The sequence below is a fragment of the Schistocerca piceifrons genome, chromosome 4 (assembly GCF_021461385.2).
Source record: "Schistocerca piceifrons isolate TAMUIC-IGC-003096 chromosome 4, iqSchPice1.1, whole genome shotgun sequence".
In the NCBI taxonomy this organism is placed as follows: Eukaryota; Metazoa; Arthropoda; class Insecta; order Orthoptera; family Acrididae; genus Schistocerca; species Schistocerca piceifrons.
Window position 1 is genome coordinate 386080261 of NC_060141.1, and position 24643 is coordinate 386104903.

At 40.2% G+C, this 24643-nt stretch overlaps 1 protein-coding gene across 2 annotated transcripts in view; it reads right to left on the minus strand.

Moving 5' to 3' along the window:
- The window catches only part of LOC124795116 (serine/threonine-protein kinase PRP4 homolog), a 164002-nt gene that overhangs the window by 33050 nt on the left and 106309 nt on the right, over window positions 1-24643 (minus strand). For both annotated transcript variants that reach the window (XR_007016646.1, XM_047258972.1), the window contains exons 11-14: window positions 13842-13995; window positions 13583-13720; window positions 13379-13493; window positions 13197-13303 (exon numbers count right to left, since the gene is read on the minus strand). Coding sequence is in view for 1 of the 2 variants with exons in the window: in XM_047258972.1 (XP_047114928.1) it covers window positions 13197-13303; window positions 13379-13493; window positions 13583-13720; window positions 13842-13995 (514 nt within the window). In the remaining variant the exon portion in view is untranslated. The remainder of the gene's footprint in view (window positions 1-13196; window positions 13304-13378; window positions 13494-13582; window positions 13721-13841; window positions 13996-24643) is intronic.

Genomic DNA, 24643 nt, shown 5'->3' on the forward strand with positions numbered 1-24643 from the left:
GGTAAGGAGTCATTCCAATCCCGGAAGCGGTAAGACTTACCTTGAGGGGAAAAAGGGACAAGAACACACTCGCGCGCGCGCGAGCACGCACGTACACACACACACACACACACACACACACACACACACACACACAAACACACACACACAACAGACACATATATATAGAGGGAAACATTTCACGTGGGAAAAATATATCTAAAAAGAAAGAAGATGTGACTTACCATACGAAAGTGCTGGCAGGTCGATAGATAGACAAACAAACAAACGAACACAAACAAACACAAACATACACACAAAATTCAAGCTTTCGCAACCAACGGTTGCTTCATCAGGAAAGAGGGAAGGAGAGGGAAAGACGAAAGGATGTGGGTTTTAAGGGAGAGGGTAAGGAGTCATTCCAATCCCGGGAGCAGAAAGACTTACCTCAGGGGAAAAAAGGACAGGTATACACTCGCACACACACACACACACACACACACACACACACATATCCATCCACACATATACAGACACAAGCAGACATTTGTAAAGGCAAAGAGATTCGGCAGAGATGTCAGTCGAGGCAGAACTACAGAGGCAAAGATGTTGTTGAAAGACAGGTGAGGTATGAGCTGCGGCAACTTGAAATTAGCGGAGGTTGAGGCCTGGCGGATAACGAGAAGAGAGGATATACTGAAGGGCAAGTTCCCATCTCCGGAGTTCTGACAGGTTGGTGTTAGTGGGAAGTATCCAGATAACCCGGACGGTGTAACACTGTGCCAAGATGTGCTGGCCGTGCACCAAGGCATGTTTAGCCACAGGGTGATCCTCATTACCAACAAACACTGTCTGCCTGTATCCATTCATGCGAATGGACAGTTTGTTGCTGGTCATTCCCACATAGAAAGCTTCACAGTGTAGGCAGGTCAGTTGGTAAATCACGTGGGTGCTTTCACACGTGGCTCTGCCTTTGATCGTGTACACCTTCCGGGTTACAGGACTGGAGTAGGTGGTGGTGGTGGGAGGGTGCATGGGACAGGTTTTACATCGGGGGCGGTTACAAGGGTAGGAGCCAGATGGTAGGGAAGGTGGTTTGGGGATTTCATAGGGATGAACTAAGAGGTTACGAAGGTTAGGTGGACAGCGGAAAGACACTCTTGGTGGAGTGGAGAGGATTTCATGAAGGATGGATCTCATTTCAGGGCAGGATTTGAGGAAGTCTTATCCCTGCTGGAGAGCCACATTCAGAGTCTGTTCCAGTCCCGGAAAGTATCCTGTTACAAGTGGGGCACTTTTGTGGTTCTTCTGTGGGAAGTTCTGGGTTTGAGGGGATGAGAAAGTGGCTCTGGTTATTTGCTTCTGTACCAGGTCGGGACGGTAGTTGCAGGATGCGAAAGCTGTTTTCAGGTTGTTGGTGTAATGGTTCAGGGATTCCGGACTGGAGCAGATTCGTTTGCCACGAAGACCTAGGCTGTAGGGAAGCGACTGTTTGATGTGGAATGGGTGGCAGCTGTCATAATGGAGGTACTGTTGCTTGTTGGTGGGTTTGATGTGGACGGATGTGTGAAGCTGGCCATTGGACAGATGGAGGTCAACGTCAAGGAAAGTGGCATGGGATTTGGAGTAGGACCAGGTGAATCTGATGGAACCAAAGGAGTTGAGGTTGGAGAGGAAATTCTGGAGTTCTTCTTCACTGTGGGTCCAGATCATGAAGATGTCATCAATAAATCTGTACCAAACTTTGGGTTGGCAGGCCTGGGTAACCAGGAAGGCTTCCTCTAAGCGACCCATGAATAGGTTGGCGTACGAGGGGGCCATCCCGGTACCCATGGCTGTTCCCTTTAATTGTTGGTATGTCTGGCCTTCAAAAGTGAAGAAGTTGTGGGTCAGGATGAAGCTGGCTAACGTAATGAGGAAAGAGGTTTTAGGTAGGGTGGCAAGTGATCGGCATGAAAGGAAGTGCTCCATCGCAGCGAGGCCCTGGACGTGCGGAATATTTGTGTATAAGGAAGTGGCATCAATGGTTACAAGGATGGTTTCCAGGGGTAATAGACTGGGTAAGGATTCCTGGCGTTCGAGAAAGTGGTTGGCGTCTTTGATGAAGGATGGGAGACTGCATGTAATGGGTTGAAGGTGTTGATCTACGTATGCAGAGATACGTTCTGTGGGGGCTTGGTAACCAGCTACAATGGGACGGCCGGGATGATTGGGTTTGTGAATTTGAGGAAGGAGGTAGGAGGTAGGGGTGCGGGGTGTCAGTGGGGTCAGGAGGTTGATGGAGTCAGGTGAAAGGTTTTGTAGGGGGCCTAAGGTTCTGAGGATTCCTTGAAGCTCTGCCTGGACATCAGGAATGGGATTACCTTGGCAAACTTTGTATGTGGTGTTGTCTGAAAGCTGACACAGTCCCTCAGCCACATACTCCCGACGATCAAGTACCACGGTCGTGGAACCCTTGTCCGCCGGAAGAATGATGGTGGATCGATCAGCCTTCAGATCACGGATAGCTTGGGCTTCAGCAGTGGTGATGTTGGGAGTAGGATTAAGGTTTTTTAAGAAGGATTGAGATGCAAGGCTGGAAGTCAGATATTCCTGGAAGGTTTGGAGAGGGTGATTTTGAGGAAGAGGAGGTGGGTCCCGCTGTGACGGAGGACGGAACTGTTCCAGGCAGGGTTCAATTTGGATGGTGTCTTGAGGAGTCAGATCATTAGGAGTAGGATTAGGATCATTTTTCTTCGTGGCAAAGTGATACTTCCAGCAGAGAGTACGAGTGTAGGACAGTAAATCTTTGACGAGGGCTGTTTGGTTGAATCTGGGAGTGGGGCTGAAGGTGAGGCCTTTGGATAGGACAGAGGTTTCGGATTGGGAGAGAGGTTTGGAGGAAAGGTTAACTACTGAATTAGGGTGTTGTGGTTCCAGATTGTGTTGATCGGAATTTTGAGGTTTTGGAGGGAGTGGAGCTGGAAGTGGGAGATTGAGTAGATGGGAGAGACTGGGTTTGTGTGCAATGAGAGGAGGTTGAGGTTTGCTGGAAAGGTTGTGAAGGGTGAGTGAGTTGCCTTTCCGGAGGTGGGAAACCAGGAGATTGGATAGTTTTTTGAGGTGGAGGGTGGCATGCTGTTCTAATTTACGGTTGGCCTGTAGGAGGATGCTCTGGACAGCCGGTGTGGATGTGGGAGAGGAAAGATTAAGGACTTTTATTAAGGATAGGAGTTGACGGGTGTGTTCATTGGCTGAGTTGATGTGTAGGTGAAGGATTAGGTGGGTGAGGGCAATGGATTGTTCAGTTTGGAACTGGTATAGGGACTGATGGAAGGAAGGGTTGCAGCCAGAGATGGGAACTTTAAGTGTAAGGCCTTTGGGGGTGATGCCAAATGTCAGACAAGCCTGAGAAAATAGAATATGGGAGTGTAATCTGGCTAGGGCGAAGGCATGTTTGCGGAGGGAATGTAAATAAAACTTAATGGGGTCATTGTGGGGGTGTTGTGAGGGTGACATGGTATTAGAAGGTGGAAAGTGTTAACATGAGGTGAAATGAAAATGAAAATTATTATTTTTTTTTTTATTTTTTTTATTTTCATTTTCATTTCACCTCATGTTAACACTTTCCACCTTCTAATACCATGTCACCCTCACAACACCCCCACAATGACCCCATTAAGTTTTATTTACATTCCCTCCGCAAACATGCCTTCGCCCTAGCCAGATTACACTCCCATATTCTATTTTCTCAGGCTTGTCTGACATTTGGCATCACCCCCAAAGGCCTTACACTTAAAGTTCCCATCTCTGGCTGCAACCCTTCCTTCCATCAGTCCCTATACCAGTTCCAAACTGAACAATCCATTGCCCTCACCCACCTAATCCTTCACCTACACATCAACTCAGCCAATGAACACACCCGTCAACTCCTATCCTTAATAAAAGTCCTTAATCTTTCCTCTCCCACATCCACACCGGCTGTCCAGAGCATCCTCCTACAGGCCAACCGTAAATTAGAACAGCATGCCACCCTCCACCTCAAAAAACTATCCAATCTCCTGGTTTCCCACCTCCGGAAAGGCAACTCACTCACCCTTCACAACCTTTCCAGCAAACCTCAACCTCCTCTCATTGCACACAAACCCAGTCTCTCCCATCTACTCAATCTCCCACTTCCAGCTCCACTCCCTCCAAAACCTCAAAATTCCGATCAACACAATCTGGAACCACAACACCCTAATTCAGTAGTTAACCTTTCCTCCAAACCTCTCTCCCAATCCGAAACCTCTGTCCTATCCAAAGGCCTCACCTTCAGCCCCACTCCCAGATTCAACCAAACAGCCCTCGTCAAAGATTTACTGTCCTACACTCGTACTCTCTGCTGGAAGTATCACTTTGCCACGAAGAAAAATGATCCTAATCCTACTCCTAATGATCTGACTCCTCAAGACACCATCCAAATTGAACCCTGCCTGGAACAGTTCCGTCCTCCGTCACAGCGGGACCCACCTCCTCTTCCTCAAAATCACCCTCTCCAAACCTTCCAGGAATATCTGACTTCCAGCCTTGCATCTCAATCCTTCTTAAAAAACCTTAATCCTACACCCAACATCACCACTGCTGAAGCCCAGGCTATCCGTGATCTGAAGGCTGACCGATCCATCATCATTCTTCCGGCAGACAAGGGTTCCACGACCGTGGTACTTGATCGTCGGGAGTATGTGGCTGAGGGACTGCGTCAGCTTTCAGACAACACCACATACAAAGTTTGCCAAGGTAACCCCATTCCCGATGTCCAGGCGGAGCTTCAAGGAATCCTCAGAACCTTAGGCCCCCTGCAAAACCTTTCACCTGACTCCATCAACCTCCTGACCCCACCGACACCCCGCACCCCTACCTTCTACCTTCTTCCTAAAATCCACAAACCCAATCATCCCGGCCGCCCCATTGTAGCTGGTTACCAAGCCCCCACAGAACGTATCTCTGCCTACGTAGATCAACACCTTCAACCCATTACATGCAGTCTCCCATCCTTCATCAAGGACACCAACCACTTCCTTGAACGCCTGGAATCCTTACCCAATCTGTTACCCCCGGAAACCATCCTTGTAACCATTGATGCCACGTCCTTATACACAAATATTCCGCACGTCCAGGGCCTCGCTGCGATGGAGCATTTCCTTTCACGCCGATCACCTGCCACCCTACCTAAAACCTCTTTCCTCATCACCTTAGCCAGCTTCATCCTGACCCACAACTTCTTCACTTTTGAAGGCCAGACATACCAACAATTAAAGGGAACAGCCATGGGTACCAGGATGGCCCCCTCGTACGCCAACCTATTCATGGGTCGCTTAGAGGAAGCCTTCTTGGTTACCCAAGTCTGCCAACCCAAAGTTTGGTACAGATTTATTGATGACATCTTCATGATCTGGACTCACAGTGAAGAAGAACTCCAGAATTTCCTCTCCAACCTCAACTCCTTTGGTTCCATCAGTTTCACCTGGTCCTACTCCAAATCCCATGCCACTTTCCTTGACGTTGACCTCCACCTGTCCAATGGCCAACTTCACACGTCTGTCCACATCAAACCCACCAACAAGCAACAGTACCTCCATTATGACAGCTGCCACCCATTCCACATCAAACGGTCCCTTCCCTACAGCCTAGGTCTTCGTGGCAAACGAATCTGCTCCAGTCCGGAATCCCTGAATCATTACACCAACAACCTGAAAACAGCTTTCGCATCCCGCAACTACCCTCCCGACCTGGTACAGAAGCAAATAACCAGAGCCACTTCCTCGTCCCCTCAAACCCAGAATCCCCCACAGAAGAACCACAAAAGTGCCCCACTTGTGACAGGATACTTTCCGGGACTGGACCAGACTCTGAATGTGGCTCTCCAGCAGGGATACGACTTCCTCAAATCCTGCCCTGAAATGAGATCCATCCTTCATGAAATCCTCCCCACTCCGCCAAGAGTGTCTTTCCGCCGTCCACCTAACCTTCGTAACCTGTTAGTTCATCCCTATGAAATCCCCAAACCACCTTCCCTACCCTCTGGCTCCTATCCTTGTAACCGCCCCCGATGCAAAACCTGTCCCATGCACCCTCCCACCACTACCTACTCCAGTCCTGTAACCCGGAAGGTGTACACGATCAAAGGCAGAGCCACGTGTGAAAGCACCCACGTGATTTACCAACTGACCTGTCTACACTGTGACGCATTCTATGTGGGAATGACCAGCAACAAACTGTCCATTCGCATGAATGGACACAGGCAGACAGTGTTTGTTGGTAATGAGGATCACCCTGTGGCTAAACATGCCTTGGTGCACGGCCAGCACATCTTGGCACAGTGTTACACCGTCCGGGTTATCTGGATACTTCCCACCAACACCAACCTATCCGAACTCCGGAGATGGGAACTTGCCCTTCAGTATATCCTCTCTTCTCGTCATCCGCCAGGCCTCAATCTCCGCTAATTTCAAGTTGCCGCCACTCATACCTCACCTGTCTTTCAACAACTTCTTTGCCTCTACACTTCTGCCTCGACTGACATCTCTGCCCAAACTCTTTGTCTTTAAATATGTCTGCTTGTGTCTGTATGTGTGGATGGATATGTGCGTGTGTGCGAGTGTGTACCTGTCCTTTTTTTCCCCCTAAGGTGGGTCTTTCCGCTCCCGGGATTGGAATGACTCCGTGCCCTCTCCTTTAAAACCCACTTCCTTTCGTCTTCCCCTCTCCTTCCCTCTTTCCTGATGAGGCGACAGTTTGTTGCGAGAGCTTGAATTTTGTGTGTATGTTTGTGTTTGTTTGTGGTCTATCGACCTGCCAGCGTTTTTGTTCGGTAGGTCACCTCATCTTTGTATTTATATATAATTTTTCCCACGTGGAATGTTTCCCTCTATTTTATATATATATATATATATATATATATATATATATATATGGTTATAATAGAGGGAAACATTCCACGTAGGAAATATATATCTAAAAACAAAGATGATGTGACTTACCAAATGAAAGTGCTGGCAGGTCGACAGACACACAAACAAACACAAACATACACACAAAATTCAAGCTTTCGCAACAAACTGTTGCCTCATCAGGAAAGAGGGAAGGAGAGGGGAAGACGAAAGGAAGTGGGTTTTAAAGGAGAGGGTAAGGAGTCATTCCAATCCCTAAGGTAAGTCTTTCCGCTCCCGGGATTGGAATGACTCCTTACCCTCTCCTTTAAAACCCACTTCCTTTCGTCTTCCCCTCTCCTTCCCTCTTTCCTGATGAGGCAACAGTTTGTTGCGAAAGCTTGAATTTTGTGTGTATGTTTGTGTTTGTTTGTGTGTATGTCGACCTGCCAGCACTTTCATTTGGTAAGTCACATCATCTTTGTTTTTATATATATATATATATATATATATATATATATATATATATATATATATATATATATATATATATATATATATAAAATAGAGGGAAACATTCCACGTGGGAAGAATATATCTAAAAAGAAAGATGATGAAACTTACCAAACAAAAGCGCTGGCAGGTCGATGGACACACGGACAAACACAGACATACACACAAAGTTCTAGCTTTCGCAGCCAATGGTTGCCTCGTCAGGAGGGAGGGAGGGAGAGGGAAGGACGAAGGGATATGGGTTTTAAGGGAGAGGGTGAGGAGTCATTCCAATCCCGGGAGCGGGGGGACTTGCCTTGGGGGGAAAAAGGGACAGGTGTGCACTCGCACACACGCACATGTCCATCCACACATACACGTTTGTGTCTGTGTATGTGTGGATGGATATGTGTGTGTGTGCGAGTGTATACCTGTCCTTTTTTCCCCCTAAGGTAAGTCTTTCCGCTCCCGGGATTGGAATGACTCCTTACCCTCTCCCTTAAAACCCATATCCTTTTGTCTTTCCTTCTCCTTCCCTCTTTCCTGACGAGGCAACCATTGGTTGCGAAAGCTAGAATTTTGTGTGTATGTTTGTGTTTGTTTGTGGTCTATCGACCTGCCAGCGTTTTTGTTCGGTAAGTCACCTCATCTTTGTATTTATATATATATATATATATATATATATATATACCTACGATGGATTTTGGTTTTTTGAGATATATTTATCATTTCATCAGTTAAAATACAAATTGTTTTAACACAGCAAGGTAGCGAAACCATACAATTTTCCTTAAGAAAATTCAATAATTATGAAAGCACAGAATTTATGTCAAATGTTAAATTTCACATTTAAAGGTTCATTGCTTAAGTTTTCAGCTGAACAAGAAGTTCCAATATCTACACTTCCAGCTTCTTTCCTTGCTTTTTGTACACATTCTTCTTTTCTCTTTCAGCTCATATTTCCTAAACTGTTGTCCTTTTATGACTGGCCGCTTAATTTTCACCAGATTTTTTTTTCTTTTTAAAGGCTTCTATTCTTTTTGATGAAGCATTCTTCAAACATAATTCATTTTTTAATGTTTATTCTGTTGTTTCTCATTATTAAGTAAACCACCTAACGACTGACTGCATTGTAAACACTTCTTTCTCCAACAACTGTATCTTATTTCAAGTTTTCAATCAAAACTTCTCTGTTTGTAAAGAAGTCCCTTCAAACTACAGCATTTCCAAGAAACTTGTGTAACTGTTTCTATATGAACGTGATGAAATCATGGTTCAAACTTCGCAGTAAATTCATCAGAAAGTGATGACAAAGATCACCATCTCTCCTACTTTGTAGAGCGGACAAGCTTCTGAACCCCACAATCTGTGAAGACTCTTAGACATCAAACTATTTAGCACCGAGTGGTAGTTTCACTGTCCTTCTACCTCTTTCCGTTGATGCCCATGACAGTAGCATCTGTACATTCAACCAGGTTTGCAGTTTTTGAGATACTCATTCACAGGCTCAGCATAATAATAGTCTGTCCTTTGTCAAAGTCACTTATCTCAATGGATTTCCCCATTTGCAGCCCATATCTTCGCTATGCTGATCCTCGTCTGTGTCAGTTCCACTTTCATTCTTTTGTTACCACATCATGTTCGTGCAACGCCACCAGGTAGCACCCAATGTCGTGGTGGGCAGTGGTCACGTCATGTTCGTGCAACGCCACCAGGTAGCACCCAATGTCGTGGTGGCAGTGGTCATAATGTTCTGGCTCATCTGTGTACATAACAGGCGTCAAAATACTCATCAGGCACTTGTTTATTATCTAACAAAGGCTGTCTGAAATTTGTACTACATTTCGCCACCAACATAACTGGAACTGATAACTGCTTGGGAAGTAGAAACGTTTAACTTAATTTTATTAATCATAAATGATGCTTTTGGAAAGGCTGCAACTGTGTCATTCATTTTTTAAATAATGAAACACTGTACCAGTTATGTACTTTTTCACGTTTTGAGAATTTATTCTCATTGTAAAGTGCAAATATTATTATAAGTTTTTTGTGTGATGTTTGCAAGTGTGTTTTTCTACTTCTCTTGCACTCTAAGTCATCTTTCCGAGTTCATAAGGTATACTGTGCCGCCTCCATTATGCAGAAAATCACACACACATACAAACCATCATTCACCCTGATTGTATGTCAAACATCACAAAAAATACCTACATAGATATTTGCAATTGACAATGAGAATAAAGTCTCATCACAGAAAAAATATATAACCGGTGCAGTATTTTATTACTGAACCAGAAACTTAGAGGAATGCAAAGAGAGCAAAGGTGTCAACTAATACTACAAGCGGACTAACAATGAAATATGTATTTGAGTCCTGATCGCCATCAAGTTGTGCATGCACGGTGGACACATTTTGAAAATGGTTATTATCAGTCAAGACACCTTTATTCGAACAAACCTAGTCACTTCCATCAGCCAAAAGTAGAGGTTGGTAATGGAAGGAGACAAAGCATGAATTGTTCGGACTTTTACCGATTCAGATCTGCTCAGTAAAGTGCCCTTGTCTCAGTAAACTTAACAGCGTAATGTTTGTAAATGCTACTTTAAGGATAATGCCATGCCAGTGTCATTTTTCTCCTCTACAACCATTGTTTCATAGTGCATAATTCCTGGAAAAACACGTGAATGCACAATCGGGTATAAATTAATAGTGTGGATACTGGAAATTTTATGAAAGCAATAAAAATGTTGTAAACTCTGGGAAAAACATTAATTCTAGGAACATAAAATCCAGTTATAGACTAATTCCTTCAGCGTGTTTGCTAACACATCATTCTATAACTTCATTTTAATACAAACAAGCAAAAATTTAGTGTTACTTCTCATTCTGAAGGTATTTCTTTCACATTCGTCTCAATCTGTAGAACATAAATCATTCATAACTAAGTTGTGGCAAGTTTACATGACATCGAAACTTCTGTAATACTGTAGCAGCTTACACTGGTAGCGGCAATCATTTCTTATGATATTAACAAAATCATTACATTCTGTAATTCAGCAAAATGTGGAACTGTCTACCTGTGATATTTTCATGAGAGTAAGTGAAGAAAACATACTATTCAACAAAACAAGATGATGTATATAATCATAATGGTAAACTCCACAACACTGCAAAATAACATAATCTGGCACCACCTTCTTTAAAGGTGCGGTGTACTGAAAGAAATTTCTAAATGCTGAAAATAATAGTTCTTCTGCACTGTAACAAAAAATATTTGTGGAACATCATTCAGAGTTTACACTGTCCTAAAATGGTACCATAAAATAAGCAGTGAAAACATTCTTTCAGGCTGAAAAGTATTCTGAGAAAAGACATAAGAAATCACACTGGGGATTGGAAACATTGAATTTCTGGCTAGTTTGGTTCAATTATCATCATAAATTTAAGTGGAGAATGTGAGGCCATGGAATACAAGAAGAACAATACCTTGCTACGACTAATACAAGGACACGGGTCCAGAAACATTTTCAGTTCCAACAGCACTTGGGGGGGGGGGGGGGGGGGGGAAGGTGCTTTTTACAATTTAGTTCCTTCAGGAAACTACTATTGTCATAAAGGGAATTTACGACTGAGGCAAAATTGACAGTACTGTTACGTATAATACTGATGAAAATGAAAAGGCGCTGCCATTAACAAAACAATGGGTGGCATAAAATCAAGTGCTCTAAGAAAGTGTAAGTACTACAATGCACTTGAGATTCAACAGCAGTTCCCTCAGAAAGATTGTTTGTATTATTGCTTTATCGGGGATGCTAATGTATTGTTTTTGCTGCTACCATAACTGTAGAAGTCACCTGCACTTCCGAACTGGACATAATTCAATATGTGTAAGCAAAATACAAAATGGCTGTTATGCTGGGCTGAATTTCATTCATTGAGAGATAGACAATAATGACAGACAATTCTGGCTTTGACACCATTTTTGTAAAGAAGGACAGAAAGTCTGACAGATGTATTAGTAATTGAGATATTTCAGGACTGTTTCCCTTGACAACAGCTTGACTTTTAAACCCTAGTTGGATGTGAGAGTCTATTGCGAAGAAACACGCTAAAATAAATTATGGTGCAGATGGTGACACTGAGGACGATGATGAAATACATATTTCACTAGCTTTATAAGGATTTGATGGAATAAGGAGCTACTTTTTATCAGTTCAGTCAGTTACTGCAGCATCAATCAGCTGAAGTGACAACACTTGTCAGTTGGAAGAAAACAGCAAACTAGTCTCACTATTTTTTCATAGAACGAGAGACATTATTTAAGGCATATTCTGAAATTTTCCTATCATGCTCATTCTGTATCAATACTCCAATAAACAAATATTTACATAAAATGTGTGTAGTTTATTTTTTGCTCTTTCTTTAAACAACAACCATTGGTAATTTTACATGTAGCTTAAAAGTGGATCCCTGTTGAGTTCAATATAAACTAAACTTTAATTTCCAGCACACAATAGCCTGTGATTAATAAATACTATATAAAGGTGGACATTACACTCCCTGTCAATCCTTCTGTGTAAGTGAGATAACTCCAAACCCTTATTTAAGGAAAAAAAATTAAGTTCTCATAGATTCATTAAAAAGAATTTTTGTTGGAGAAGGATAGATTGAAAGAATTCTTTCGCTGATGGGTGTGAAAGAGCAGAAATAGGAAATTCAACAGATGAATTACTTTCTCTAAGCAATCTACGAACATCCACCACAATTACCATTTGATGTGAACACACTTTGTTGTCCATTATGCAGTAGTCTGCAGTGCTTTCCATACACACTCATTTATCACTGATCTTTCTCCCTCTCTCACACAGAGCTTTCCGTTCCAACTGCATGACACTGTGCTGGAACTCCAACATGAAGTCAAGCGGTGTGTACAAATTGGAATGGACTTTCTTTTCCCCTTCACTCTCTTGGTCACAGGAGCCTGAACTGCGACTGCTGGCTGTACCAAATGAAGGTGAAGGCAGGAGTTATTTGGAATATACTTTATGGTTATTTTGCTTCAGTCATTCAGTCAAAGGAGCCTCAATCATGATCGCACAACATGTCGATCAAGTCAGGAGTTAGTTGGAATATGCTTCATGGTCAATCTACAAAAGTTATAAATGCAGATTTGTCTTTCTTCAAAGATAACTCATAGGGTCAGTAGTACTGTGTCAGTACTGCTTCATGTGTTCATATGTTATCTGTAACAAAAACAATCTCCACCCAAGTTGGCTTGTAACTTTCATTCCACGGTTCTTCTGTAATTTGTGTTAGTATTTTGCAATGATGTTTTATCAAAATGATAGTTTGGTAACACACCTGTCAGCACACCTTCTGTGGTACTGGGATTAATACATTATTCTCAAGTAGGAGGATATTCCACCTGTATCTTATATTCTAATAGCACAATTTTGCCAAAGTTCGTTCTCTCAAGGATCATAGTTATTCTGACTGAAAATCTTCTACTCTAGGTGTTTTGTTTTGACTAAAGTTATGAGTGACAAAAAAAAATTACCCCCCCCCCCCCAACACACACACACACACACACACACACACACACACACACACACACACACACGATATCTTACCAAATAATGCTATTCCTGGTCAACTACAATTATTTGCATTGGGCAGTTCCTTTCTTTAAAGACATGCACAATGCTACATGTCAAGTAAATTTTTCAGTGTGAAATGTGTACAACACGAAAAGTACTAAAGCCATCTTTAATTTTCATTACAATAAGAAGTAGTAACATGTTCAACATTGATTTTATTGTCAAAATATTTCATACCTGGTTATTTGTTTTTCCAGCAAACATGATTTTTCCTGTATACAGTTCATATATGGTGCAACCAGCTGACCACATATCAATCCCAAAATCATATGGTATGCCTAGAACTAGAAAAAGCAAAAATTTTCAGCAATATTAAATTGAAAGCATATTGGTCCAAAATCTTAAGAATAAGAACTTACTTATTTCAGGTGCTCGGTAGAACCTGCTCACTAAGTAAGGTGTAATTTCATTTTCAGCCACATGTGAAGCAGATCCAAAGTCACACAATTTTAATACTAGTTTACTCTCACTAACCTGGGAAACAAAGAAGAGATGATTACCTTTACTGTAACGTAATTTTACACGCAATATAACACGCTTCAACTGATTGTTCTGTTACTTACTAAGATATTGTCAGGTTTAATATCTGCATGGAGAATGTTTGCCTTCTTTAAAAGTTTCAGGGCTAAAAATAACTGCTGGCTATAAGAACGAACTGCTTTTACATGAAGCCCAACATCTTTTCCGTATTTCTTCAAAACCTGTGAAAATTTTTAACAAATTTTTGTGGTTTCCGTATTTACAGCAGCACATACAAAACATGAGCAGACAACATGTAACTGCACAGCACAGTGCTTGTTTAAACTGTAATATGAAGCTCACCTCTCTCAAGTTCATACTCAAAGGTTCAAACACCATGCACAAATGGTTTTTGTGAAAAAAATGCCTGAATAGTCTCAAACAGTGGAATTTGTCATCAGGATCTGCATCATTCAGACGCCTCAGAACTTCTAGTTCCTTTAATCCTGTTTTATGCCTGAAACAGCGTACCAAATATTTATTAAATGTGATTGTATCATGATGAAATAACCAGTTATTGCCCAAATAAACAAGAACTTATTTCATCACCATACATGACTAACATAATCAGAGAATTAAATGCAAGCTCTTTCTGACTTGGCTGTTCCAATTCTTTACATCATGCAAGAGACCAATGACCATAGCCGACCCATGGCAACTCATGCCCCTTGCTTTTTTGATGCGCGCACACACGCGCGCGCGCGCACGCACACGCACACACACACGCACACGCACACAGAGAGAGAGAGAGAGAGAGAGAGAGAGAGAGAGAGAGAGAGAGAATGAATTTCCTTTCACATACAGCAACTGAATGTGTACATACAACTCATCAATTCAAACATCATAAGAGTAATCTTAGGAAGTTGACCATTTATCAGTTTTTACAGTCCAAGGTATGACAACAGTTATTTAAACAGAATGTATTCATTGCAAATAATGACAATGTTTTATGACCTTCGATGTTTTGTCTGCAGTTTGTCTTGTTGTACTGTACACATTCTGAAAACAGCACTGAACTGAAACAAGAGTACTAATGAAAAATTGCCCAGAATTCCTTAGACAAGATACGTCACTCATTCTAGAATACCACAGATTGTCTGAAGACAAGTCAAAATAGAGTAATTATTTCAGTAATAAACTTCAAGAAGTGACAAGTAGGTAAATTTCACAATGAGCCACATGGTATTTTGCTACTTCTTTATTATTTAGAAACATTTTATATGCACTTATATTTTGTTAATAAATTGCCAAAACACAATTTACAAGTAGATTAAATGGGGGAACCAAACTGATTAGTGTCTATGTGTCTTACTGTGCAGATCATATCCTTCACTTCCAGTTTTTGGCTGAACCAACGTTCTGAAGTGTAAATAACAGAACCTTTGCTCATATTGTATCAAACAATTTCTACATATGCATTTGAGCTGCACAAACCATTGTACACTGGAGAGTACAAATACACCACTAACACAAACGCTTCCTGATTCATTGGAAAGAACAACTGTCAGTAAACCTCTCAAAAAGCTTGAATTTCTCTCATTTTTAATCATTGAAATTTCATGAGATATATGTGGTATGAAGTAATACATTGCTTAACTCTACTTGGAACATGTTTTTCTAGGAATTTCAACAATACATCTCTGATGCACAATGTCTCTGAGATGCGCTCCTGTGCTGACTAAATGAACCACCATGAACACCATCTCCTCCATTATTTCTACCTAAGTAAGGGTCCCAGGCTGATGATCAATACTTAAAAATTGGTCAAATGGGGACTCATACGCTCTCTCTTTTGTGGTTTTCCTTACTTTTTTTGTTCTACTTGCACTGAATTCATTCTACTATCCCTCTAAGTACATACTTCATTTTCCCCGAATTTACTGCCAATGTAATCACACTCATGCATAATCAAATTTTACAACTATTTGCAATCTTAATTTAAACACACTTTGCACCAGTATTACTTTTCAGAATATCTCTATAAATTTAATCATAATGTCTTGGACATTATGGTGATAGCTACAGAAATATCCACAATCTTACAGAGGAATGAAGTCCTATGCAGCCTTTATTTACAAATTGGGCTAACCTTCTCTCTTTAATATTTATTTTTTGATCTCAGATATCAAAACACAACAATAACTACTTAACTGAACAATTTCTTTGGCTAGATTTATTTGAAAGTCTGAAAAGATGTAGTTCCTATAAATTAACATGATGAAAAACAATATACATCTACATCTACACCCCCAAGCCCCTTACGGTCTGTGATGAATAGTACTTTGTGTACTGGTGTCACTTCCCCCTTTCTCCTGTTCCAGTCACATATGGCTCACAGGATGAGCAACTGCTAGTAAGCTTGCATGTACGCTTGAATCTCTCTAATTCTATGTTGATGGGCTTTTTGTGAAATACATGTGAAATACACATAGGAGCAAACAATATATTGGTTGACTCCTCTACCAATATATGCTCTCAGTACTTTTAGCAGGAGACCATACCATAATGCAGAATGTCTCTCTTGCAGTGTCTGCCACTAGAGTTGACTGAGCACCTCTATGACACTTTCTTGCTTACTAAATGAATCTTTAACAAAAAGTGCTGCACTTCTTTGGGACTTCTCTATTACCTCGACCAGTCCTATCTGGTACAGGTCCCATATTGATGAGCAATATTTAAGTTTTGGTCAAAGAAGAGGTTTGTAAGTTACTTTCTTTGATGATAGTCAACATTTTCTGTGGATTGTTTCAATGACTCTCTCAGTTTGGCATCTGCCTTACTCGTGATTAATTTTATGTTGTCATTCCATTTTAAATTAATCCATACGCAAACTGCTAGATATTTTACAGAAGTACCTGCTTCTAGAGATTGTTCTGCAATTGCATAATCATATAATAAATGGTCTTCCTGTCTGTGTATTTGCAATTTGTTTACATTGAGGTTCAACTGCTACTCCCTGCACCAAGTGTCTATCCCCTGCAGGTCTTCCTGCAGTTTGCTACAATTTTCTATCATTGCGAATTCTCTGTATATAACAGCATTATCCGCAAAGAGCCTCAAGAAATTTCCGACATTATCTACTGCATCATATATATTTTAAAATTTGCAATTAAAACAGATATTCATCGTCAGATTTATTTCTAGTCCCCCGCACTCACCTGTACAAAGAGGGAATGAACAGTCATTTGGACAACAATAAAATACATACTGTTCCAAGTCTGTCACATGTGTCATCAGGATTGAAAATATAAGTGTCGAGCTTTTAGCACAAGGGCTACTGCATTTTCTGATGTATACTCCCACATAAACCTAAATCTGTCACTGGCTTATAACCAATACTTGAAACAAGTCGATAAACACAGTGCTTATCAAAATTTTCCTAGTATGAATATTTCAAATTAAAGACTTGCCACAAATAACTGTGACCATCTTTTTGTTGTGCGTATCTGTAACTCAGCATCTCCTCTGTATGGAGAGTAGCAACTTTCCTTGTCATAATACTGTTATGTTACATGCAGGATTTCCTATTGTCAAATTATATATCTTAAGATTAAGAGCTACAGATTTCTTATTTTGTACTTCTGAACTTGGTGCTCCTAAAGTGACTCTTGAGAACCAAATGTAAGTATTCCTCTTGTTGTACATCATCAAAGAAAAAGTCACTGAAATATGTAGAGTATAAAAAAATTCAAATTTCAAAGAAGAGCCATGAAGCATTATTTTCAGCTGGAATGCTGCCATCCTGTTCTGTGAAGTAAAAGGCCTACACACTAACTTCACTGCACTCTTGCCAACTTTTACTAAGTTCCAATGATAAACTTATAGAAGTAGCTAGACAGCAGAAATTTTTTTTAACTTGGCTACAGCTTCGAAGATAAAACATCTACACCTACATGGATACTCTGCAAATCACATTTAAGTGCCTGGCAGAGAGTTAATTGAACCTCCTTCACAATTCTCTATTATTCCAATCTCGTATAGTGCACGGAAAAACAAAAACCTGTATCTTTCCGCGTGAGCTCTGATTTCTCTTATTTTATTATGGTGATTGTTTCTCCCTATGTAGGTCAGCATCAACAAAATATTTTCGCATTCGGAGAAGAAAGTTGGTGATCGAAATTTTGTGAGAAGATTCCGTCGCAATGAAAAACGCCTTTGTTTTAATGACGTCCACCCCAAATTCTGTATCATTCAGTGAGACTCTCTCCCCTATTTTGCGATAATACAAAACATGCTATTCTTCTTTTAACTTTATCAATGTACTCCGTCAATCCTTTCTCGCAAGGATCCCACACCATGCAGCAATATTCTGAGAGAGGAGGGACAAGCGTACTGTAGGCTGCCTCTTTAATAGATCTGTTACATTCTCTAAGTGTCCTGCCAATAAAATACAGTCTTTGGTTTGCCTTACCCACAAATTATTTGACTTTAAAAAGAATTAAAACCTGAAACTGTGTGATCAGATGACAAAAGTGAGTGAGTGTTATTTCAAACCTGGGTAAGAGAGAAACAATTAAAATGGTATCAAAGCAGTTGAAGAGTTTATAACCTTCCACACATTCAATGTGCACAATAATTTGTTTGGTCATCCTTCAGTACTTAATTCTTTACTTTTGTCACTACTGATATACTTTCATTCTTCACTGCTCATTTCTCATTATACAGGTATATATTTTCACAGCCCCCTCCCTGCCCCTACCCTATCCGCTGAAAATTATTTCTGCTTTTGAGAGCTGTTACAGAAGTGTTTTGTAATTAGAAATTCTGCAGCCTAAGTTTTAGGGCTGTAGCCCGATTCCAGCTCATGGTTTGGATGGTATAAATAAATGACAACTTGAGAATGGGGTCACGGCCCTGAAAATAGGAGCGAAAGAAATCAAATACAAATAAATCAAAATGTTAGTGTAGAACTATTTCCAAAACAAATATTTCATGAGTTATGCAACCACAAACTGAATTATTCTTTGAAAGTAATACGAGGTCATCTTTCATAAGTAATATTAACTTGTTCAAAACACTTCTGTTGTTCTGAAACAACCTTTAGTTACCTACAGATCCTTTACTGCATTGACAGATAGCCAACCAGCTCCCCCCCCCCCCCCCCCCTCCCCTGCAAGATGGTACTTCTCAGTCTGAAAACTCAATGTTTACCAATTATTTTTATGCCTGTTAGAAGTTCCCGAACATTTCATTTGAAAATTATGGTCTTTTTACACATGATGCTTAAATTATTCAAGTTTTTATATAGCATTCACAACAAAAAATATTTAGGAGACTAAAGACTATTTCTGCATTGGCCTGCATAAAGTCATGCAAATGTAAATATTCAGACTACGAACAAAGAGATAGCGATTCCGCATAAGGTGTTAAATTCATCAACTTCTAAACATTTGCATTCTAACTTATCTTGTCTCACGAGATTCCAAGTGTTGTTAAGTGGAGGTCTTCACTCTACTATCCAGCTACACAGTGAGAGACTGCCACTGAGTGAGATCAGCCTGGAAAGAATGACAGACACAGCCGGCAGGCTAGATTAAAAATGCTTTACATACATTTCATGAAGTGAACATTCCCTGAATGAAAATGTTCACTCTCTTGTTATAAATTAGCTATGGAAGAGAATGATTCAAACAAGTCTTAGATACTATTAATCTGAACATAATGTAAACAACATATGCAGGCCAATACAAAACTTACCTTCCCACATGATACTGTATGCTCGAAACAGCCAAACAAGTCTTCTCTCTCAAATTAAAACCTAAGGAAATAATATTCACGTTTGAAATATTCAATATCTAAAATTTTGATTGAAATGAAACTTTATGATCTGCTTTAATTTCACACAAAGGTTTAATTGGCCACAAAATTTCAACCAGTTATACCTAATCCCTTCACTGACACAAATGATTTATAGAAATCGCTTTTTTTTTTACTGCTGTTACAAAAAACTGATTGCTGTTACAGCTCCAAATAGGAAATAAAGTGTAAATTTTATGCATAGGGACAGGAAAAATTATTTCATGAAAAAATTCGGTATTGTTTTTTGCCGAATTTGGTGCTGGTATTTCTTTTCAACGAAGTTCGGTGTTGGCTTTTTTGCCAAATTCGATGTTTTTTTTGCCAAATTTGTTTTTTGCCAAATTTGGTGTTGTTTACTGTGTTTTTTTCTACGAAATTAGGTGTTTTTTACTGAATTCAGTATTTTTTTTACTGAATTCAGTGCTTTTTTAATACGGTGTTTTTTTGCCAAATTCAGTGGTGTTTTTTGTGTAATTTAGTTGTTTTTTTTTTAATTTCGGCACAATTTATTCATCAAATCAATGTTCATTGCACACGAAATGAACTGTTATTTTAAGACCATTCACGAACCCCCAGCCTTGAGGAGATTAGAAGCCAAAATGCAGTTTTAACATTCAGTAACTATCAGTTAAGAATATTCGTAAAACTGCAATCTTTGTTTTTATAGTTGTTTTATACATTGCAAAGTTACAAATTTCACAATATGTCAAATATTACAGATTTCACGTTATTTTGCTAATAACTGCTAATTTCTAGTTATTGTTTCCATGAAATTTTCCTGTCCCTAGTTAAACAACTTGTAAATGTCATAAAACACTAACTGAAGCAAAATGAACAAAATGTTCCACATGCAGGAGCGAGAAATACCCACTTTTTTTTAATACCTACAGAATAAGCACCCACAGGACCTGTTAAAAACCCTGTATCTAATTATGCTTCCTGGATGAACAGCTGTAAAGCAAGGCAAACGACGATTTAACCTACATAAGAAAAAACTGTGTTGTTGTTGTTTGTGTGTGTGCGTGTGTGTGTGTGTGTGTGCGCGCGTGTGCGCGTGCACGAACGAACGCGTGCAGCATATGGCGCCGGACTTAAATCTACTGAAGGGAGAAATAAGTGGGCACGCATGCCTGACTCAAATCCCCTGAGGTGCGAAATTAGCCAGAATAAAAGGCTGATAAATCAAGACTGGTAACCAATGGCAACTTAAAATTTTAAATTAAGTTCTCTTTCTAACTAACAGAAATAACTGAAAAGTCAATAGAGGGTCTTATATCAGTAGTTCGTCCACACTGCAACAGAACGGGAAAACAACAAATTTTCAAAACGCAGCCAAGACCAAACTTGTGGTTAAACCTCTGCATTTATGCTACTGCTGACTGCTAAGACAATAAGCATGTAACTAAAAGTATACAGATCACTGTTTTGCTATTACTACAGCATTCTACCTCCAGGAAAGAGTGTCCAATATCTATGAGAGACTTCCCACTAATTTCTAATATACTTAAAGCAGAACATGGTCTTATTCATGAAACATGGTGAATAATTTGGCTGGATTTTTTTGTGAATTGATTAGCCGCATAACAGCCATTCTAATTAATATGAAATATGGTCAATGAGTTCAAGCAGTAGCTTTGAGCCAGTTGATCATGTAAATCCACCCAATTTTCTTCAATTCATTGACCTAAGTTTGAAACTCTTAACACAGATTGGGAAACACATTGATGTCTAAATCAGTTTCATAATCACCTTTATCCATTTTAGTCAAAACTAATTGTCCAAGCCTATGACAGGAAAAACAGACCCGGACCAACACTGCACCTGCATAACCCACCCCAAAATAACTACCGGTTGCCAAGAGACATCTGTCTCATCCACACACTTTCATCATGCACTTTGACACATTATTCCTAGGGACCTGAAAGTGTAGCTTTTTTTTGGCAAAATTAGCATTATTTTTAATGAAATACTCATCTATTTTTGGCGAATTTCATTTATAATTTATTTATTTACTTAACCCTTTGTTGCCTGACGGTACTTAAAAGTACCAGGAAGTTTTGACTCTAATTATTTTCTCGTGGTGCAGTTTCGTGATCTGAGAGCCCGTCGGTACGTAACAGTAACTCTGCTCTACTGTTTCATAGATGTTATTGCGCAATACATAGACCTCTCTGACGGTCAGAGCTTGAAATTATTTTTCGCGCGCTGCTGTGAAAACAGAAGATCGTATGTGCTTGTTTCCATGGTGTTGCCTGAATTTGTGCGCAATTTATTGAAACTTCCGTTGAGTTTTCCATTGTACGTACTTACCTTCTTTGTTTTTTTATAATAGTTTGAAGCATTACGTTACAAGTGAATGAGATAAAGTGGAAAATATAAGGCGGACTTATTAGTACCGTCAGGTTGTGCGAACACTTTATTGTAGCAACAATGCGTTACCTCTCACTAGTTGTTCTGTCCACTTTTTCTCACACAGAAATCGGTAAATACATTTGCCTGTGGAACAATTAGAACAAACAGGAAAGGTTTGCCAGGGAATTTACCTAAAGAAAAATGTCTAAATCAAATCACAGAGAGTCATCTTTAGACCTAACAGTATTTCAATGGAAGGAAAATAAAGTAGTATATTTTGCGTCAAACTTCCATGGCATTGAACAGAGCGTAGTGACAAGAAAACAGAAAGATGGAACTAGTATGACTATACCATGTCCAGTTATTGTATGTGATTACAATATAAACATGGGTGGTGTGGATCATGCAGACAGATTACATTCAACTTATGGTCTTGACAAGCGATCAAAGAAATGGTGGTACCGTCTCTTCTGGGGAGCAATAGAAAATGCTTCGGTCAATGCTTACGTCATTTTCAGTTATCTACATGGGGCAGCAGCCTTTTCAGTAGTTGCAGGGGCAACAGTCTGGATGATTGACTGATCTGGCCTTGTAACATTAACCAAAACGGCCTTGCTGTGCTGGTACTGCGAACGGCTGAAAGCAAGGGGAAACTACAGCCATAATTTTTCCCAAGGACATGCAGCTTTACTGTATGATTAAATGATGATGGCGTCCTCTTGGGTAAAATATTCCGGAGGTAAAATAGTCCCCCATTCGGATCTCTGGGCAGGGACTACTCAAGAGGACGTCGTTATCAGGAGAAAGAAAACTGGCGTTCCACGGATCGGAGCGTGGAATGTCAGATCCCTTAATTGGGCAGGTAGGTTAGAAAATTTAAAAAGGGAAATGGATAGGTTAAAGTTAGATATAGTGGGAATTAGTGAAGTTCGGTGGCAGGAGGAACAAGACTTTTGGTCAGGTGATTACAGGGTTATAAATACAAAATCAAATAGGGGTAATGCAGGAGTAGGTTTAATAATGAATAAAAAAATTGGAGTGTGGGTTAGCTACTACAAACAGCATAGTGAACGCATTATTGTGGCCAAGATAGACACAAAGCCCATGCCTACTACAGTAGTACAAGTTTATATGCCAACTAGCTCTGCAGATGATGAAGAAATAGATGAAATGTATGACGAGATAAAAGAAATTATTCAGGTAGTGAAGGGAGACGAAAATTTAATAGTCATGGGTGACTGGAATTCGTCAGTAGGAAAAGGGAGAGAAGGAAACATAGTAGGTGAATATGGATTGGGGGGAAGAAATGAAAGAGGAAGCCGCCTTGTAGAATTTTGCACAGAGCATAACTTAATCATAGCTAACACTTGGTTCAAGAATCATAAAAGAAGGATGTATACCTGGAAGAATCCTGGAGATACTAGTAGGTATCAGATAGATTATATAATGGTAAGACAGAGATTTAGGAACCAGGTTTTAAATTGTAAGACATTTCCAGGGGCAGATGCGGATTCTGACCACAATCTATTGGTTATGAACTGCAGATTGAAACTGAAGAAAATGCAAAAAGGTGGGAATCTAAGAAGATGGGACTTGGATAAACTGAAAAAACCAGAGGTTGTAGAGAGTTTCGGGGAGAGCATAAGGGAACAATTGACAGGAATGGGGGAAAGAAATACAGTAGAAGAAGAATGGGTAGCTCTGAGAGATGAAGTAGTGAAGGCAGCAGACGATCAAGTAGGTAAAAAGGCGAGGGCTAATAGAAATCCTTGGGTAACAGAAGAAATATTGAATTTAATTGATGAAAGGAGAAAATATAAAAATGCAGTAAATGAATCAGGCAAAAAGGAATACAAACGTCTCAAAAATGAGATCGACAGGAAGTGCAAAATGGCTAAGCAGGGATGGCTAGAGGACAAGGATGTAGAGGCTTGTCTCACTAGGGGTAAGATAGATTCTGCCTACAGGAAAATTAAAGAGACCTTTGGAGAGAAGAGAACCACTTGTATGAATATCAAGAGCTCAGATGGCAACCCAGTTCTAAGCAAAGAAGGGAAGGCAGAAAGGTGGAAGGAGTATATAGGGGGTTTATACAAGGGTGATGTACTTGAGGACAATATTATGGAAATGGAAGAGGATGTAGATGAAGACGAAATGGGAGATAAGATACTGCGTGAAGAGTTTGACAGAGCACTGAAAGACCTGAGTCGAAACAAGGCCCCGGGTGTAGACAACATTCCATTAGAACTACTGACGGCCATGGGAGAGCCAGTCATGACAAAACTCTACCATCTGGTGAGCAAGATGTATGGGACAGGTGAAATACCCTCAGACTTCAAGAAGAATATAATAATTCCAATCCCAAAGAAAGCAGGTGTTAACAGATGTGAAAATTACCGAACTATCAGTTTAATAAGTCACAGCTGCAAAATACTAACGCGAATTCTTTACAGACGAATGGAAAAACTGGTAGAAATGGACCTCGGGGAAGATCAGTTTGGATTCCGTAGAAATATTGGAACACGTGAGGCAATACTAACCTTACGACTTATCTTAGAAGAAAGATTAAGAAAAGGCAAACCTACGTTTCTAGCATTTGTAGACTTAGAGAAAGCTTTTGACAATGTTAACTGGAATACTCTCTTTCAAATTCTGAAGGTGGCAGGTATAAAATACAGGGAGCGAAAGGCTATTTACAATCTGTACAGAAATCAGATGGCAGTTATAAGAGTCGAGGGGCATGAAAGGGAAGCAGTGGTTGGGAAAGGAGTGAGACAGGGTTGTAGCCTCTCCCCGATGTTATTCAATCTGTATATTGAGCAAGCAGTAAAGGAAACAAAAGAAAAATTCGGAGTAGGTATTAAAATTCATGGAGAAGAAGTAAAAACCTTGAGGTTCGCCGATGACACTGTAATTCTGTCAGAGACAGCAAAGGACTTGGAACAGCAGTTGAA